The sequence below is a fragment of the Geospiza fortis genome, unplaced genomic scaffold (assembly GCF_000277835.1).
Source record: "Geospiza fortis unplaced genomic scaffold, GeoFor_1.0 scaffold153, whole genome shotgun sequence".
NCBI lineage: Eukaryota > Metazoa > Chordata > Aves > Passeriformes > Thraupidae > Geospiza > Geospiza fortis.
In genome coordinates this window covers 1,122,366-1,141,563 of record NW_005054498.1, presented here as the reverse complement: position 1 = coordinate 1,141,563, position 19,198 = coordinate 1,122,366, and the positions used below count along the sequence as shown (strand labels likewise).

The window sequence follows — 19,198 nt, the reverse complement described above, 5'->3', positions numbered from 1 at the left end:
CAATACTAAATGATATTGTACAGTTGAGTGGTTCTATTCTACAGGAACCAAGGAAATCCAAGGAAATACATCAAAGGAACACTGCTGAAGCTCTCTCTTCATGGCTTTGGCCTTTCTCATTCCTCTGCATCCACATACTCTGAGATAAATCCCCCAGTCCATTGGAACATACTGGAAAATTCTGTGTTTTGTGCTGAGGTTGGATGTATTACTTACAAAACAACTGCAGTAGCCATAGCAACACTGTCCTTTTATCTGCATTAGGAATACTGGGCTTTAAACCCATTTTTGGTGTGAGATAAAGTTAATTATGGAGATGAGTAGGATGGGGTCATTTTCAGTTGTTGCAATCAATATTTGATTCTTTAGTTTGGCTCTGTGATAATATCATTTATTTTGCCATCTGCTTCCTATTTTGTCAAGCTTGTGATTATTAAGAGTCACCTGATGTCCACTGGTGGGTGGGTGGCACGTGTTTAACTGCAAGATCTGCATTTTTTCCAGTGCTAATTAAAATAATACATGGTCTATGTCATGGTACTGTAGATCTGGGGCTTCCTGGGTTGGGCAAACAGTGATCAAGAGCTTTTGTTGGAAATAGATGAACGTGACCTAGCGAATAAATCTGCAGAAGGCAGTAGATTTAAAGCATCTTTGCATATGTTTTCACTATTTCATGTTTTAGAACATTTTCATTCTCTCAAAAGAAAAAAAAAACTCACCCTCCTTTAGTGCAGTAACAAGATCTGTTATTTTTCTGGGTTTTATTAACCTGAGTAAAATATGGCCATGGATATGCAATTTGAGTAAGTTTGGAGCCGGAAGAAAATGATTGATAAAACATTGATTGCAGTCCCTTTTCCTAATGGCAGATGATAGCAGTGGGGTTCAGGAGCTGCTTCCTCACTGCTCTCTTTTTCCACTTTCTATGTGGCCAACTGCTCCTACTCCAGTCCCTTCCTTTCCTGCTGGAGTACTCTGCAATAAAATGCTTTTCCCACTCCGAGTGCTGCCTTTTCTCCTCCTTCCTGGCTGGGGAGTGATGTCCAGGCCAATTGGCACAGACATCTGTTGAACACTGAGCACTCCCTTAGGCCAAGCAGGATTTTGGCTTGTGGTTCAGAAATTCATGGGTTTCTTCTTTTTGTGGAGCAGATGGGCTTGTGGTCCTTCAAACCCCTCCACTTCTTTTCCCTTTTTAGGGACACAGTTTATTCGCTGCTTTTGTTGGGATCTAGATCTAAAAGTCATTGATGAGTGCGCACTGCAGCAGAGTTACATATATATATTTATATATATTCCCTTGGAAACATGCCTGATGTACAGCTAACAGTTGTGCTTTTGATACAAAAGCCTTTGTTAATTGAGTTGTGAAATTGCTTCCTTGATGCTGCGTGCTGGAATCTGTGGGACTCATTATTCATAGGCGATGACTATCTTCAGAGGACTTCACTTGCAGCCAAATAATTCTCTTTTAAGTTATTTAAAGTTATTTTCTGATTTAATGTAAACTTGCTTTAATTGTGCAGTTTATGCTCTGACTCGCACATGATTTCCCTTGAATTTCCACAGGCAGTGTATTTTTAAGTGAAATATATTTGAGTCTTAAATGCGTCTAGAGAAAATATTCACTTAATTTCAATGGGATATTCAGCGCTGTTGAGTGAAAAACTGAGCCAATCCTTTGTAATTAGGGAGTGGCATAACAGTGATCACTATGTCCTTGAGTAACTAATAATCCTGTAGAGACTGAATATTCATTTTCACCACATAGAAATGGTGTTGTTATCATTCCCAACGAGTGATATTCTCCTCTTTGATGGTTTACAAACAACTGTAGAAATGTCAGAACATTTCAAGCTATGCCTTTAAAAAAAAAAAATTAAATATTCCCTTTCTTTTCCCATGTAGATGGCAGAGGTTGAAGCAGATCTAAGCAGATCAAAATTGCTCCGGGAAAAGCAAGCCAGAGAATTCTCCTGGCAGTTGGATGAGATCAAGAAAGGATATGAACAACAGGTCAGTTGCTTTGCTCCTCCAGGTGGAGGGGAGAAAACACCCTTCCTGCAGCTGTAGGTCACCGTGTGTAGCTGTCCTTCCTATAAAAACACCATTTATAGATATGCAGAGTTTTGTGATGGGGATGGAGAGGGATGGAGTATTTTCTACACAGAAAATACTTTTTGTTTCCTCTTCACAACCCTTTGTACCTCTGCGTCTTTCAAATTGTTTCCCAGGCTTACAGGTGGCAACACCTATTTTCATAATCACCAGGTTCAATTATTTAATGCATTATCTGTTTCTCTTCTTGTCAAGAAACAGTGGTTTATTCTTTTTATCATTTTTGACACGGGGAGTGTTCGGATGAATGCTTGTTTTGGCCCACTGAACGTGATTTTCTTCTTTGTAATGTAATTTCAGGGTTGGGAAATACTCAGGAAACGTTTGGGTGGAGACAAGAAAGTTTTGTTCAGTACTGCTGTGAAATGTAAAGGGGGGGAAAGCAGAAGGAGAGAAATTACTGCACGACACAGACTTGGGAGCTGAGGAGCAGCGCCAGACACGGTGTGAGCTGGTTCTTGGTCATGAAATTAAAGTGGCCTTTGTTGGTAACACCTGCTGAAGGACTGAAAGGGGTTTTTAGTACTTTGTAGGAATGAGGTGGTTAATCCATGAAAGTTCTCTCTTATCACTGTTCATGTGTGGATCTAAGCTTGCATTTCCAGCAGGGAAATGTGGTTTCATTTCTGTTTATCTTCTGTGCCGTGAGAGGATGAAACGCTGCGGTTGGCTTTGGAGCCAGGCCTGCTCTGGTCCATGTGGAAGGGGCTTTTTCAGGGAATTTAGGAGCAAGATCACTTTGGTAGGTGTTGAGAGACCCCTGCTCTGGGCTGGGGAGGAACAATGGTGTGTTTTGTGTGTGGCTCTTGGAACAGAAGGCAGTTTGTTGGGTCAGATCAAAGCAACGTCACCACTTGTGCTGCCACCTGACAGAGGTGACATGTTGACCTCTGGAAGGGTGAGGGACATCTCACAGGTGTTCAGCTTAACTGGGAGATGTTATTTATGATGATTCCTGCATTTAGTGATTCAGAAATAGTCGGAGATACTGGGGATTTGTGCAGGAAAGGTGAGGAAGTTTGGTGTGTCAGGGACATGCTGAAAAGAGGGCGATGGGAATGTCAGGGTCAGTTGGACATCTGACTTAAATGAATTTTTTATTTTGTATTTTCACATCATTTTAGGGAGATGGTTGGCTCACATTTTTTCTTTACCATTTTCATAATTTGTAGTGCATCTTTAAAGTCCAAAGTCAGCATTTATTAAAAGATTTTGTTCCCATTCCCCCATCCCAGATTTTAATCTGTGGAGATAAATGCTAACCTGCAGTGTATCAGGAGTTACAACATTCCTCTTCTACCTACAAATGGTAAATTTTTTTTACTATCCATAGTAACATCCACCAAGCCATAGATAAAATTTTCTGCCGATATTCAGCTGACTTTGCACACTAAAGGCAAATGATAATGTCTCATATTGTCATGGTTTGGTTTTATGTGTCTTCTTATATTCAGACCTTCTGGAGACTGTGTCAGAAAAACCCACAAAGCAAGAAATTAATATGAGAGTTAAAAATTTTTTGGTGAATCTATTCTGTAACAATGGTGATGTTGTGGTAAACATCAGTGAAAGATTTTTTCACTGAGATGTTCACTGCTTCCCATTTATTTTATTTAGGATAGCTGCTTTTACTGTAAGAAAGAACAGCTAAGCTTTATGAGACATCACTGGAACCCGAGGGTTTCAGCCCTAAACTGCTAAACAATGAGAGCCTAAGAAGAATTTTCAGTGGAATCCTGTTTATGCCCTTTTTAAAAAATTTATTTCTCTTTGTCCTTCATCTGGAATGTTCTTTGAAAGTTGGTGAGCATGAAGAATACGTGCCCCTTCCTGCAGATTGCAGGGGGTTATCAGTGGGAGTGAGGTTCTTTTGGGAGGCACAAAGCCCCTCCAGCCCCACCACGGAGCAGGATGAGCTCAGTTCTTCCACTCTTAAAATTTCCTTTCAGTACTTCCAACTTCTGTTTCTCTGCACTGCTCTCTATTTATGCTTCAGAACTTCTAAACCATTTTTAAAGCAGATTTTTCCTTGCCTTGTTTTACTGCATATTTCTTTGGTTGTTACTTGGCAAGGAGCACTCTGATTTAAAGTGTTTAAATAAAGCAGTGAATTCAAAGTGGGGATACATTTTGACAAGGTTCCAGCAGACTTCCAGTTGGAAATAGACACCCAACCAAAAACCTGGATATTTTAGCTACCTGAGAAATGTCGTGATTGCTTCGAGATGTTCTGCCTCAAGTGTCTGAATCTAATTGTCAAATGAAATTTAGACATAAAAAGGGCCAGGAAATTGCCCCACAGATTTATTTTTTGTTGGCTTTCATGGTGAGTGGCAAGGGTAGCACTGATGGCAACCTGGACAATTCAGTTGCCCATAATTTTAATCAGATTGATAATAAAGAACCAAATTAACTGATGTGTTATCCAGTTCCCCAGTCTGAGAGACATTTTGGGAGTGTAGGCACTTGGAGCAGTGCTTTCACTTCTCTGCTTTATCTGAATGGTTGATGTCACAGGACTCTGCTTGAATACTGGTTTCAAAACAGTTATTGGTGTGAACATGGACTGTTCATTGTGGGGCTGAAAGATTGGTCTGCCTGCAGATTAGACATACCGATATATTGATATTTTTCTGATATTTATTACAACAACTAACCTTATACATTGATATTTATTTATCTTTTTTTTGCTTCGAAAATAATTTGGAAAAAAACCACAGCAGTTGATAATTTGTTAGCTTTTCAAATGCACTCAAATCCATTAATAAAGCAAAAAGGAACTTTTGGATCTTGCAGTATTTGATTTCAACTGTCACATGTCCCTCCTGGTTCCAGCTCCATCTGATTCGGTGCCACTTGCTTTTGAAGTATCCACTGAGAACACTCTCTCAGAGAGCGAAACTGGTGGCTTTTTTTTTTTTTCTTCTTTAAATATACTTTAGCTCAACTTTGTTCTACTTGCAGCTGTTAGATTTGAAAGTATATTTTGAAGAAAAAAAAAAAAATAACTCCAGCAGCACCAGAGTTCCTATCTGCTGGGAGCAGCTGCTTTCGGCACTTCAAAGCCAGTGGACAGCACAGTGAAGGCCTCAGCCTTTCCTGCCTTTGAAATGGTTGCAGTATCTGTAGTTGGGCTTTATGGCACTGTCAGCACAGGAAGAAAGGTTGTTTGGTTTTTTGCACCCCCTCCCTTTTCTCTTTTTTTCCATTTTTCCCCCTACTTTCTAATTACATCCTCAATTCAGCTCAAAATACCTGGGAAGTGTTTCTGACGAGTTCATCTTCTATGAGCCCAAATGTTTGAAAGATCATGTGCCCAGACTTTTCAGTAATGGATTTTAGTCAAATCTGACAGAAAAGTTAAGGAATTTGCTGGGTTTTTCTCCCATATCCTTGTCAGTTGAGCACTTTCTGAGAGCTTATCTCTTGTGGGGAGTGGTGGTTCCATGGCAGAGATGGGACAGGGCTTCATGCAGGGACATTCCCCAGCACACTCAAGTACATGCACACCTTTGTTTCAAGCAGATTTTCATAAATTGTTGAGAATGGAACACTTCCAGTGAACTCAATGTGATCCTAATGCTTAAATGACATCAGTTTGTCCTTTAAAAAAACCCCAAACCATTAATAATCACTGTGATCACTGTTGCACCCATTTTTTGCTGTGAACAGTTGCTGAAGTGACTGAGTAAATGTGAAATAAATGAGATGCAAGATTAGTAAGAGAGCCAAAGCCTAGGAAATTTCATTTTCCATCAGGGAGAGAACACACAATAAACCAGTTGAGCTATTGTGATAGCAGGATGGGGTTACCTGATGAGTTATGGCCATACTCTCTGAGATTAAATGCCAGCCTAAATATATAAACAATCCTTTTGGTTTGATTCATCTTTAACTGTGTTTATTCCCTTCAAAAATAATTATTCATGCTTCCATTGGAAAGTGGAAAGTTGTTACATGATAGCTGAAGAATCTCCCTATATCTCAGGAAATCCTTTCTTGTGACATTTATTGTTGAGTTCTGACTTCTGTAAAAGTTATGAAGAAATTAGAGTTGTCATCTTGTCCTATGAATCCAAATAGGGAAGAAAGAGACACCTTCAGAAATATGTTCCTGGGTATTTAATGAAATCACTCTGAAATCATGCTAAAGACAAGTCAATAGACAATGCCTTTAAGTTGGCAGCAAGACAAAGGTGTGGTTAAGTTTAAATATGCCTTTTATAATGAAGAAAGTGAAGTAAAGAAGTGCAAAATAGCTGGTTAAAAGTGAAAAAAACATGTCTGTAGTGTTACCTGCCAGCAGCAAGGACAACATCTGAGGTGCTGCTGGGACACTGTTCTTGTTTTAGCAGTGTGCAGAGCAGACAAGTGGAGCAGAGGAAAGTGTTATTGAGAGGAGAAGAAGAATATTCCGTAGATATTTTTGTCTTTTATAACTTTCTAGTGAGGTTAATTTAAAGAAAAGAGTGAGGTTCTCTCAGGCAAAACATTCACTTAGTAATTAACACTAATAGAGATAACAAGCTCCACCTCCAGCTTGCTTTGTCCCCATACCCTTCCTCTGTTAAGAGTTCCTGCCACTGCACATCCATCCTGGCTTTCCTTCTGGCTTCATTCTTCATTTTCTGGTTTTTTTGCTTCTCTTTTACCAATCTGTTACCTACTCAAGTGAAGGAAACACTTGCAAAGCCCGGTTTGAAAGCTGCTATTCTTCGGACAGACCGATGTCCCAAGCATTTCTTAGCTGTACACTAACCTGGCCATATATTTTCAGAGATCCACAATCCATTTTTAGTATGCTGGTTTAGTTGTGAGAAGAGAGTCTTTGTGAAAAGCTTTGTTCCTCTTCTCTTTGTCTGTACTCCAAGATAATTGAAATACAGTCTGTTCTTGCAAGGAGGCCAAATGAGCACGTTAGTAGAAGCTCTAAATTTTTCATGTCATCGGCAACAAGCTGCATAAATTTCATTTAATAAATTAATCTAGGATGCATAAACGTTTCCTTTGAACCATCCTAAGACACAGATGAATACCATTTGTGCAGAATATCTGAGGAATAGTTTCTTCAATCAACATCAACTTTTTGCTTTATAGCTAAAACTCACAAATGGGAAAAGGAGACGAATTTAACCTCCAAGTGAAGAGTGGGTGGAAATCTTCTCATGGTGCCATTGCTGTTTACAGAATTGTTAACCAGACAGATGGGTATTTGCACGGTCTCCTTCAGGCATCTGAGTCGTGTGTGATGCAGAGTTGAAAGCCTGAGCTCCCTGTGTAGTCAAAGAATCCACTTTGAGGGGAGGAGGGAGAGGGAGGCGATTCCAGAAACACAAACGGGTGCCTGCGGTAAACAGCCAGGCTGGGAAGGCAGCTCTGTGTTCAAAGAAGGTCCTTGGATAAACTGAATCCCTAAACAAAGACTGCGTACAGCAAATTCTGCTGCAGACAGGCATTTGCAGTGGCTCAAGGTCTGTTAGTTGGAAAGGAATATTTCTCTTTGCAGCCTGCGATGGGTTTGGTGGTGTGGGTGGGCTGGGGAGGGGAGGAACCTGCTGATGTTCATCATGGCACCAAGTTGGATTTAATCATGGGATGCAACTCCATGCACAGTATATTGTTACAAGAAGGCTGGAGAGGGATTTTTCACAAGGGCATGTAGTGATGGGACAAGGAGTAATGGCCCTGAGCTGAAGGAAGGCAGGTTTACATTAGATATTAAGAAGAAATTCTCCATCATGAGGGTGGTAAGGACCTAGCATAGGTTGCCCAGAGAACCTGTGGACTCCTCATCCCTGGAAGTGCCCAAGGCCAGGTTGGACAGGGCTTGGAGCAAGCTGGGACAGTGGAAGGTGTCCCTGCCTCTGGCAGGGGCTTGGAATTGGGTGAGCTTTAAAGGTCCCTCCCAACCCAAACAATTCTGTGGTTCTGTGATTTAAAAACAAATTTCCTCATGCCAGAAGATTGGGAAGATGGAATGATTGAGATGGGGTTTGTGCTGCTCATACTTTAAAAATATTAAAAATCTAAAAAGCCTTTATGAGTAAAAATGTACAGATCAGGAATATAATTTTATATAGTGAGAGTGAGACCATTCAGGTGCATTATTTTAGGGGAGGATAAATCAAACTGCAGTTTGGCTAAAGACCAGCTTGTTTCTTTTAGAGAATTTCTTGCAATTCTTGGTTTGCAGTTGAAAAAGAATTATTAATGGTTGGTGAAAAGGTGTAAGTATTACAGAAAACACAGTCATACCAATTAAATTATTGCAGCCTGCAATGAAATAGAAAGTCATGTACGTTACCCCACGTGTGGTAATGTGTGCTTCTGCACAGATGTGTTTTTCACTGTCCCATTTGCCCTTGGCTCATTGTACCCCTTATATCTTGGGAGACCTTAATGTTTCAACTTACAGAAAAATCTCCCCACAAAAATTGTAAATTAAAATCCATTTAATTTACCTGCTGCAAGGGTGCTGTGTTCTGGTTTTCTCCCTTAACTTGCAGTGAAGATGCTCCCTTTTGCCCAAAGTTATGCTGAACCAGACCCCAACACGATTAGCACTTACTCCTCCAGCCTGCTAGATCAGATTACTTTCAGCAGCAGCATTTGCAGGGATGGGTAATCCCCATATCCTCATGGAACATGCAGGTTTATTGATAGGCTTAGGAGACAGAAAATGCTCCATTTTGCTGGAGTTGTTCTTTGGGGACAGATCATGTGCTGTGCCCTGCCTGGGTAGAGGCTGGGGCTGGTTTTCCGCAGGATAATCATGCAAACACCTGATTTTCAAACACTTAAATGATTTTAGGATGGAAATGCTGAAAGCAGACGTGCTGTAGGTGTGCTGCAGAGTGAATTTACCTCAGTGATGTGTGCAATTTATTGGTGGCTTCTCCAGCCCTCAGTTCAGTCATGCCAAAACAGTGCTTATAAAATCATCCTGCCTTGCAAAACCATATTTTATATAGGTGTTACTTAAAATATTTCTGGAATTGCGGACATAAATTTACATGAATTTTCATACTTTGGTGTCAAATATTTATTGTAGCAGTTACATTTTTCAAAGAGGTAGTGAGCTAACTAATTTCCTTTCCCTCCTTTGGGGACTCTAAAAAGAATTTCAAAGGCGTGCTTGTTCTTGAGAACAAGTTGAAATTGTTCTAAAATTGAAAAGACTAAACTTAGCATGTGATGTAAAAGCGAAAACTGGGTAGTAGAAGGCCTTGTCTAAATTAGAGACTTTCAAAAGGTATTTGCTGGTGTTGATTAAATTACAAATCTTTGGCTTCTGAAAACATCTCCTGCCATCAGTGGGCTGTTTATTGTCGATCTTTGTTCTTCAGGCGTGCTAACAGCAGCAGGATTTCACCTTGGCTCTGTATTAGACTGTCTCTTGTTTTAGCAAATTGTCCTAAAGCACCTCCCCTTGTGAGTGCAATTCCATCTGCCTGTGTTCATCAGCTGAGTTGTCACTGGCCTGGGCACAAAGCACGCTGCCAGGTTTGTTTGGCATCTTTTTGTGTGAGTGAACGACAAGAGACTGTCACAATTCTTGCACAATTCTTCTTTTTTAGCTCTTTGTTAAGAATTTAATTTTCTTCTTAACATCCTTTTCTCTGCAAATGTAAGGAAATTTAAATTTCAGTTAAAATCTAAATTTAGAAGAAATAGTGTAATTAAAAGCTAAATTTAAAGTAAATAGTGTAATTCTGGTGACAGTTTAGTAAATCACCTGTTGGCCTTGAATGTTGTTCTATCACACTGTGTGGAAACAAAAAAATGAAGAATTCAGCTAAGAAGAGATCATAATTTTCAAATATTTGTGTTACTTGATAACAGGAGTGGTAAGGAAGGCTCTCTCAGGTCAGACAGACGTTCCTGCTTGGTTTTGTGTCCAGGCCATGGCTGGAGACAGGAACAGATGCACCGGGAAGGCAGTGAGAGATTTTCATCTTTGAGAGAACAAGATGAGGAAACATCCAAGGCACAATGAATGCCCTGTGATTATGGTAATAGGGCACACACGATTATTTAATGAATGTTTCCTTTCAGCCTCGCCCCTAATGCCCATTGTGAGGGTCGTGTTGCTTGTCTGGCTGAAATGTATAGCACCTACCAGTGCCTGTCCCTGGACACTGAAGTGCTGGAGTGGAGCAGACACTTGAATGTGATCTGATGAAGTGCTCAGCATCAAGGGCTAGATGCAGCAAGATCTCAACATGACAGAATTTTTGAAGGAGATGGTTTTGTTATATCATTCATAAAGGCTCTCTCTACCTCAAAGAGGAGACAGAATCTGTCTGGTTTGTGAAGAATTAATACAATTTTCATGCAGTTTCCTGTGATGAAGTCCTGTTGTTGCTGAAAAGCAGCATGGATTTTCTCTTTCCGTTTTTTGGTATATGTTAATTTTTTTTTCTTTAAAAAACAACCCAATAAAAATACAAGAATGAGGGAGGGAGGAGTGGAAGAGAAGCCATAGTGTTTGGGAGCAGTTCTGAGGGGAGCAGGAGCTTCAGGGAGTGCTCATCAGGGCAAGGAATGGCTGCTCAGTCACTTTGTGTTCTTTATTTTGTTGGTTGGGAATGTGGAATACCTGCTAATATTCATTAGGGAAGATGGCTGTGGAGGCCTTTGAGGGATGAAAATGCTCTGGTCCTCATCCTTTCTCTCCTCTCCTGTTTTTCCACCTCTGCTCCTGCCAGAAACATCTTAAAGTACCAAACCAAAACCATCATGGGGAATGCGTAGCTTTAAATGAGGAAGGTTTTAACATTTTTCTTCAACAAATTTTCCTCTTGTAAAGCACCTCCCCTCATGGTACCACCATTTCTCTTCCCGTGGACGAGGGGGGACACCCCTCCTACTGAAGGACCTTTTGCTCATTCCACTTATTAAATTAAAATCTTTGTGTCTATAAATGCTGAAAGTGAAGAGATTACTCAACAAAACAATTTCCTTTGGTTGGTGTGGTAAACGTGTACAGAGTTGGAGAAGCGGGATGTGTTCCCTGCTCCCTCTGGGTCACATTCTCTGCCTGCTGCCCTGTCTTTGGCAAAAAATTGACATCTCCAATAACTGAAGCTTTCCACAGCAAACTGCCTTAACCCAGACCTACATGGAGCAACGAGCTGAAAACCCAATAATTAAGACAGCAAAATGTTTGAAGGGAAAGGCCTCTCCTGTTGACACGATTTCTTTTTAATCAGGTCTTATTTATGAAGGAACGCTAAACATTTTTTCTCCTAAATCAGGCAAAGGCTCTACAGTTATTTTAGGGAGAAACGTCTTTTTCTCTTAGGCACAGGATGGACACTGCGAGCATCCAAGAGAAGCCAGGTTTGTATGGAAACCTTGGGCAAAAACCTGGAGTAAAGAAGTTGGTGTGAGGATGCCAGGCCCAGCCTGGAAAATGTGAGGGGTTAACCCCTGCAGGGACTTCAGGCATCTCCTAATGAGCTCTTTAGTGTTATTAAATAATGTAGATATGTTAAACCGTTCAGTGTTGCATCTGCTCTTCTCCTTGCTCCGTTTGTGGAAGGATGCTCCCAACCACAGCATGGACGGCACGTTTCCCTTTTAAACTTGCAACACGCTGATCTGCAGTTTGAGAAAACGCCCTTTTTTAAAAAATTTATTTTAACTTAGCTTCAAATTTTCCCCGCGGAAGCCGAACAACCAGCTGATATCATTCCAGAATTGAATGCTACAGCTTTAAGATAAGGTGCCGGGCGCTCTCGGCGCTCACACAGCGGCTCCTCCCGTCCGCTCTTTTTTCCTTTCTCATGCTGAAAATACCCCACCATGTTCACGATAAGAGATTTCTCTTTTTTTTTCTTTTTTTTTTTTTTTTTTTGTTATTTTTTCTTCCTTCCCCCCCTTCCTCCTTCTCCGAAATCCACCAAAACTGAAGAAAAATCCAAGTGACTGTTCTTAGCAGCTGTGTGGCCCGGAGTTCAGTGGGGAAGCGGCTTCCTGCCGTCCCTATTCATCACCTGCTTCAAAGGCGGCCTGGCTGCTCCAGTGTGCAGGCCAGGTAGGGTGCCTTTGTGCGCAGGCGGGAGGATTAATATCAAAGCTGCAGCAACCAGGCCCTTGGTCTCAGGCTGCCATTCAGGCAAGCGGGGAGAGGCTAAGAGTGGCCAAGGTCACAGCATCCAGTGTGGTGCGGACTGGGAACGGCTCCTGAGAATAGAGGGCTTCTTATGAAATCATGGTGCAAGCTTGCGGCACAGCAGGTGCCCTTCTGGAACACATACATCTGTTTATGTTGGGATAGCGTAGCTGACAACGGGATAATAGAGCTTTGTTTTTTTTATAATTTTCTTGCTCTTTTTTTTTTTTTTTTTTATTTAAGGGGAAAAAAAAAGAGACAACTCTATGCGCCAGCGTTGAGGAATATCGCAGGAAGAACGTTCGCTTTGGAAATCATAAAGAATTCTTGCAAAGCTTTAATTGCTGGGGTGGGGGGTTGTGTGTGTGTATACTTAAGCGAAGGGGCGAGCAGGCTGCCTATTAACCATTTAGGATCCTCAGTCCTGCTGAGTGAGGAGCAGCAGCGGGATACGGGGGCACCCGCCACACAATGCGACAATGCCTCCCCCTTTTCTTTTTTCCTTTTTTTTAAATTATTTTTTCGTACGCTTCCGACATTTGTACCAACAAATTGGGTAAGGATGCGCTGGATTTGCTCGGTTGTCTCCATTGTTGGGATTGTCTGGAGGAATTCTGTCACGCTAACGGTGGCTTTTTAAGAGGTGAGGTAATAGTGACGTAAAAATAAAATTGCCAACTTGATGAAATTAAGGGGGAAATTAAGCTGTAGACGAGTTGTCATGACGACAAGGATGTTCTATTGATGAACTGTACTCCTCCCTGTCCAATCAGATAGTGGAGCTGAAGCTGGAGCATGAACAGGAGAAGACGCACCTATTCCAGCAGCACAACACAGCGCACGACTGCCTGGTCCGAGACCATCAACGGGAGATGGAGAAACTGGAGAAGCAGCTTCGCGCTGCCATGGCAGAGCACGAGAGCCAAAGTCAGGACAGCAGGAAGCGAGATGGCCAGGTAACGATCAATAACGCTTGAAAGGCGCCCACTTATTAGAAATTGCTGATAATGAGTGTTTCCTGTTTGCCAGCATTGTTGGTGGTGCTCGCTGGGGGAGCATTTGCGAAACTGGCACATAAACGTGATTTCGATTTTCTTTTTTTTTCTTTTTTTCTTTTTCCGCTTTCCCCCCTCCCTTCCTACTGCTGAATAGGGCTTTAACTGCAAAAACCACAGGTAGCCAGATTAAAAATCCCATGGTGCGCTATAACTCGGCCTATTTATAATCTTGTCTCATTTTCTTTCATGATGGATTTGTTTAAGAAAAAAAGGTATCTGTTCTTTTTCCCCCCCAGCCCTCACACTCACCCCTCCTTTTCTTCTTCCTGGGCAAATCCATGTGAATTATATCTGCTTCGTTCGTGTGCTTTTTTTTGTTTTAAATCTCTGCAGGTAACTCACAAATGGCTTTATTTCCTTTTGTTCATGTCTTTTTTGTTTCAGTTTTTGTATTCTAGATTTGCATTGTGCGCTTGGTTCCGTGTGTCGGATGTTTGATAAGATGATGTGGGTTTGGGGTCGCTTACCATCACGTTTATTTTCCTACACACACGTACCCCTCCCATCCTCCATCTCTGTGGTCACTGTTGGAAGCCATTTGGCAGAATAACCCCCAGCTGAGGTAGCATTTGACTCTTCAAACTTCTGGATGAAATGCACACTGTCAGCATGGAAAATGATCTTTATGAGTTTTCACTTCAAAATCCATCTTACTGCCTTTTTTTCAATGTATTTTGTAAGGGCGGCGTGGTATATTTTCCTAAGAGCCTTTATTAAAAAGGCCTGCAATGGCAATATTCTAAAAACTAAGGTGATTTTCTACTTTAAAGAGTTTACAGAAAATAATCTTTCCTAATCAGCGTTAGAATTGCTTATCACGCATGGATTATTTTATACCCAAACTGGACATTTTGGTAATGCATCTTTAGTGGCACGTTTTCCGCGCACCACCACCTTCCCTAGGAGGTGTTAGGCTCAGACTAAGAGGCATTTTCACTCTACTTTCCTGTAGACTGGTAGGCTGTGGCTTTTACTAACACCTCCAATGGAGCTAAATGAAACTGAATTATAAATTTACTTTTAAAATCCATTGATTTTTTTACTTTGGACGGCTCAGACTATCGAAATCTGGCTTAAGGAAGTCCATTAGGAAGCAAACGGCTTCTTGGGGGAGGTTGAGAGGTGTATTGCGCAGCCAGGACTTATTTCTCCATTTCCACCATTGTGGTTTTCCAATGAAAACGGGATATACTTTGTGAGAACACTTGAGCGGGGGATACTCAGGTGGCCTCTGGAAAAAAAATTAAACCTCGCCTTTTATTTTCCGCTGCATTGTAAGAACGAACAAAGCCTTAAATGGTTCAAGGGATTGGTTTTTATCTTTGCGTTTTTTCTTTTTGGCCCAAGATAGATTCATCTCAGCTCTGGATCTGTATGCGAGTGTCTTTTCAGAATGGTAACCTCCTCTCACCTGCATTTCTGCTGTTTTTATTTTTTTTGCGGACAAAGGCAGAGCTGTAACTCCCACGTTAACAGAAGGCAGTTTTGGAATGAACAAAAATATAGAATTATTCTGTCTACACACCAGTGCTCATCCCAGTTCCTGTGTTGCTCTGTAACACTGGATACAAAAGGAAAGGGACTCTCTTCAGCAAATCCTGAGAACTGGGAGGTGTCTCTTAAGTCCAGCTCTGGTTTGTGCTCTTGGGGGTCGTTTCTGGCAGAGGTTGGAGCCCAAAGTTTGGTTGTGCTTTCTGTTTGCAGGGGGATCAACGATGCTACTACAGGTGCTCTGTGGAAAGCTGGGAATTTTCATAGCTATTGGGGGAATCTGAACAGTGTGAAAAGCAGAGTTTGGCCTTGTTACAGAGCTTTTCTTTGTAGTTTGAATATCCCTGTACAGTTATTTGAACATTGCTGCCATGAGAATGACATGTAAATCAGGGAAGAAAGGGCAGTTGCTTTGACAAGAAGAGCTGTTGTTTGTTTAAATTCTAGTGAGACTCTCCCAGCTTTCAAGGACGCAGATTTTTCCATTTGGGAAAATAAATTACTCTTCGTTCCTTCCTCTGGTCTTTGTATTCAGATCCACCTCTGTCTTTGCACTGAGCTCAACAGACAATACTGGTGTTACTTATGGAATTATAGCCCAGATTTTTAATAATTTTTTTTTTAATCTTCGCATGTTTACTAAAAATGCGTGTTTTGGACATCTAATGTGACTAACGGCCAAAGTCCTTTATGAAACATTTGTCAGGCTCTAAACAAAGGTAACCCACTCATTTAATGGGTGTTTAACAACACTGCATTTTAAAAACCTGTTAAATTGGAACCATCTTGACAGCAGTAATTTTTAAGAGTGCTTTGTGTTGCAGCGAAGGTGAGATGAAATAGGAGCGGAGGCCATTTTGCTTGGCGAAATGAAAAGTGGATTTGCTGGGTTATTCAAAAAATTTAAATAATAATTAGTGTTAATCACATATGAGTAGCTTGGTTTGAAGGACCTATCTGCTCAGTGTTGGGTGCATGATGTGAAAGCACTGTTATTAAAGGTATTCACTGGAAGTCTTTCTTAAATCCTTTTCCATATGAAAGTGTAGCGAATACGTATTTCTTAATATATGTGGTTAAAATACGTATTTCTCACTATATTCCTGAAGACAGCTATGACTGAGTACTGCAGATCAATTTCTTTTACTAATACTGTAAAGATTAATTTAGTTTTTTTATTGCATATCCAAGGTCTCTACTTTCACGTAGGTGTGAAAAACACTATACAAAACAGTTAGATTTTATTCAAATATAAATAAATTTATTAAGGCTTTAATCTCAACTAGAATATAAAAATTAAGATTTGAGTGCCTTGCCAGATATTAATTAAATATAAACCAGTATTATTTCTTTGTGAAGTGTAAGTCTAATATATTTTCAAGAAAGGAATTTGATTGAAGTGTATCACCTTTTGTGTTGATGATAAATTTCTGGGTAACAATTGCATTCCGCCTGGATTTCTCCATTTTCAGGAGTCTTGCTCTGATTTTTTCACCTGAGGTTGTAATGCCTGGGGAGGAGTAAATTGACTTGTAGGTCAATAAAAGTCAAAGCAGTACAAAGGCTGTTATGCCATGCTGTGTTCTTGTAGGCTTTTAAATCCTGTACGTTTTCTATGTACTGCCATAATGTTGTTATTCTTTAAACAGTAGCTAATCACACAGGATTATGTTTTTTTAAATGGGAAGTTTTGAATCACTACTTCTATTTAATTTAGGTATCTGGATTTTCTTTAAGAGCATTGTTAAGTTTGCTCATGCATTCCTCACCTCCCTAAGTAATTTTAGTTTATCCATCAGTTCACAAAACAGGGAGCTCCTTGCATGATGGACACCTTCCTTTGTTTTAATAAAAGCAGTCTTGCTATGGAATCAGTGATTTTCTGAAGCAAGACTTCGGGTCACAGAGAATATATCCAGTTTGCTTGGTGAAATGAAATAGCAAGGTTAGGAAATTTTAATAACTGAAGCGGAGGGGCCGAGTGTCTGCGGTGCCAATCGTGCCCTCATATTTCCCCTTTGTCCTTTGAATGTCCTTCTCTCCCCAGCATCTGCCACGTGCCCTCAACCAGCTCAAAGATTTCCGTGCTCCAGCTGCTGTACAGAGTTAGATCATTTTCCTGCTCCTTCTTCCACCGTTGACCTTTGGGCAAGAAGAAGAAATAAAATGTACCCCTGTAACATCAAATACAGCGCTTGGCACTAAAGGAGAGGAAAGAAAGTTTCCATGAGGAAGCTGAATCCTCTTTCCAGGTTCTGTTCTGAGATAATTGGCCAGGCCACTGTGTTCATCCAGTCGTAATTGGGTCAAGAGCAGCTGGAGCGCTCGGGCACGTTCTGCCCGCGTGTGTCACTGATGTCATGGCGTTTAATTTTAACAGGCAATGGCTGTGCTCTCAAAAATGAGATCTAAGAGATCACTGCTCTTTTGGGATGTCTTGGGGCTCTCAACAAACCCTTATTGGTTGGGAAAGGAAAAACCTTGAGCAGTTCTGAAGCTGTGTGGACGCAAGCATCGAGAGCGGAGCTTGTTACAAAATACCCTGACAAACAGGCTGGAGGTGGTAAGAAGAGTTAATAAGGTGTTATCCCATGGCTGAAGGATCTGTTTCCTTTTTCCTCGCTTGCTTTGTGAACTTTCCAGAATCCCCTTGGCCTTTACCATCCAGGTTTGCTTTCCCTTCTCAGAAATCAGCGGCTCCTCTCCTGGTGTCCCATGTACAGCACATGCCATTCTTTTCTGGCCTCTCTTTGGAAATTTCTTTCTTTGCACTTGGGATCAACAATCTTTCTGCAGCTATTGCTTTGTCTGAATTAATTTGAGCCTATGGAGTTAAAATGAAAAACCAGTAGCAATCACTATTTTCATTCCAGCAATGAGAGTTATTTCATTCCAGCAGGTTCTTGGTATATGTTTGTGGTTCTGTGTAGATAATTAGTGTATCAACCGAGTGGAGGAAATAGAGAACATTTATCTTGGCTCCATAAATGTATGAAGGGTGGCTGTGCTGCTGTGTGTCTGCTGCAGAGCTCTGTCAGCTATTGACAAGAGAAAATACAGAAAAAAACCCAGTAGAGACATTACCTACTTGTTTGGTGATAGCTGAATACCCAACTCATGCCCAGTTTCTGCCTGTATGCAAATACTGCTGCAACAGTAACTTTGCAGTACTGTACTATATTTATAAGAAGGATTTGGGGAGCATTTTTTTCAGAATAGGAGACTCTCTTCAACTTTGATCTGAAAGAATCTATTGTTACCTACAGGTAAATCACTGATCAACTCTTCTGCTTCATGTAATTGTTTGAATATCTCCAGATACCAGTTCCCACATGGTTATTCTCCCAGTGTCAGTGGAAGCAATTTGCTTGAGGGGATCTGGAAGGTACAGATAGAGGTAGCCTGGGAAACATTCAGATGCTGACAGTGCTACTGAAGTCACTTCTGTTTACAGTTTGGAGTAAATAAATTATATTACTCTTTTTTTTTTCTTTTACTTCCTTTCCTTTTCTTAGCAGAAGATGTCTTTGGCATGAGAAGAAATGCCCTGCTTGCAATGCAGGCTTTCTCTGCAGCCAATCTGAATCTTGCAGTTGCAATCTAAATATTTGTTTGTTGTATTTTACTTGGAGAGGGGCTCTTGGGCTGCCAGTCAGACTCCTGTAGACAGACAGCCGTTCCCTTTTAGCCTTTCCCAAACAAAAGCTTTTGGCTGTATTGCAGCATGTTTAATTTACCACCAGTCAGCCCAAGATAATGAACATGACTGTTGATGTAAAGTATTTAAAGTACCAAATATTTGTTGCAGCACTTGTGTGGTTTTCCTTGGTTGTTGTTCACAGTCTGCTGACTCAGGGCTGCCGTGGATCCCATTGATGGGGAAAATCTGCTGAAATCAGGGATCTGGTGCTGTGTCCCAGGGAGATGTTCACACTGGGCTTTCACTCACAGCATTGCTGTGAAATGGTCAAATGCAGCAGTTCCCTGTGGAAATACTCAAATATTGTGAACCCACAGAGCTGGTTTTCACTTGAGTGAATGCAGGGGAGCTGTGGGAAGGGTTTGGGCTGCAGCATTGCCATAATCTTTGAGATAAGAGTTAGAAATGAGCCTTTGCTCTGAACTGCAGCAGACAGTGCAGGCTCAGTGTTCTCTCCATCAGGGTCTGGGTCTCCTGGGCACATCCCTGTCCCTGCTCAGGTGATCCCACCCTGGCATGTTTGTGTTCCTGTGTCCCACTCTGGCTGAGCTGCTGGGCTGGGACTCCTTTCAGACACCTGTTGGTCCAGCTGTGAACATCTGCCCCTTCATGCCCCCTTCAGAGTGTCCTTGTGCCATAGTGGGTGATCATCTCTGATGTCTCCAGTGTTTTTCCTTGACTCTCACTCTCCTCATTAGAACTGAAGTTGGA

General features: G+C 41.2%; 1 protein-coding gene across 2 annotated transcripts in view; it reads left to right on the top strand.

Annotated features, from left to right (window-relative positions):
- CEP112 (centrosomal protein 112) overlaps window positions 1-19,198 on the top strand; it is a 163,048-nt gene that overhangs the window by 60,010 nt on the left and 83,840 nt on the right. For both annotated transcript variants that reach the window (XM_031063337.1, XM_014310204.2), the window contains exons 19-20: window positions 1,912-2,019; window positions 13,012-13,194. In XM_031063337.1, coding sequence (XP_030919197.1) covers window positions 1,912-2,019; window positions 13,012-13,194 — 291 coding nt within the window. The remainder of the gene's footprint in view (window positions 1-1,911; window positions 2,020-13,011; window positions 13,195-19,198) is intronic.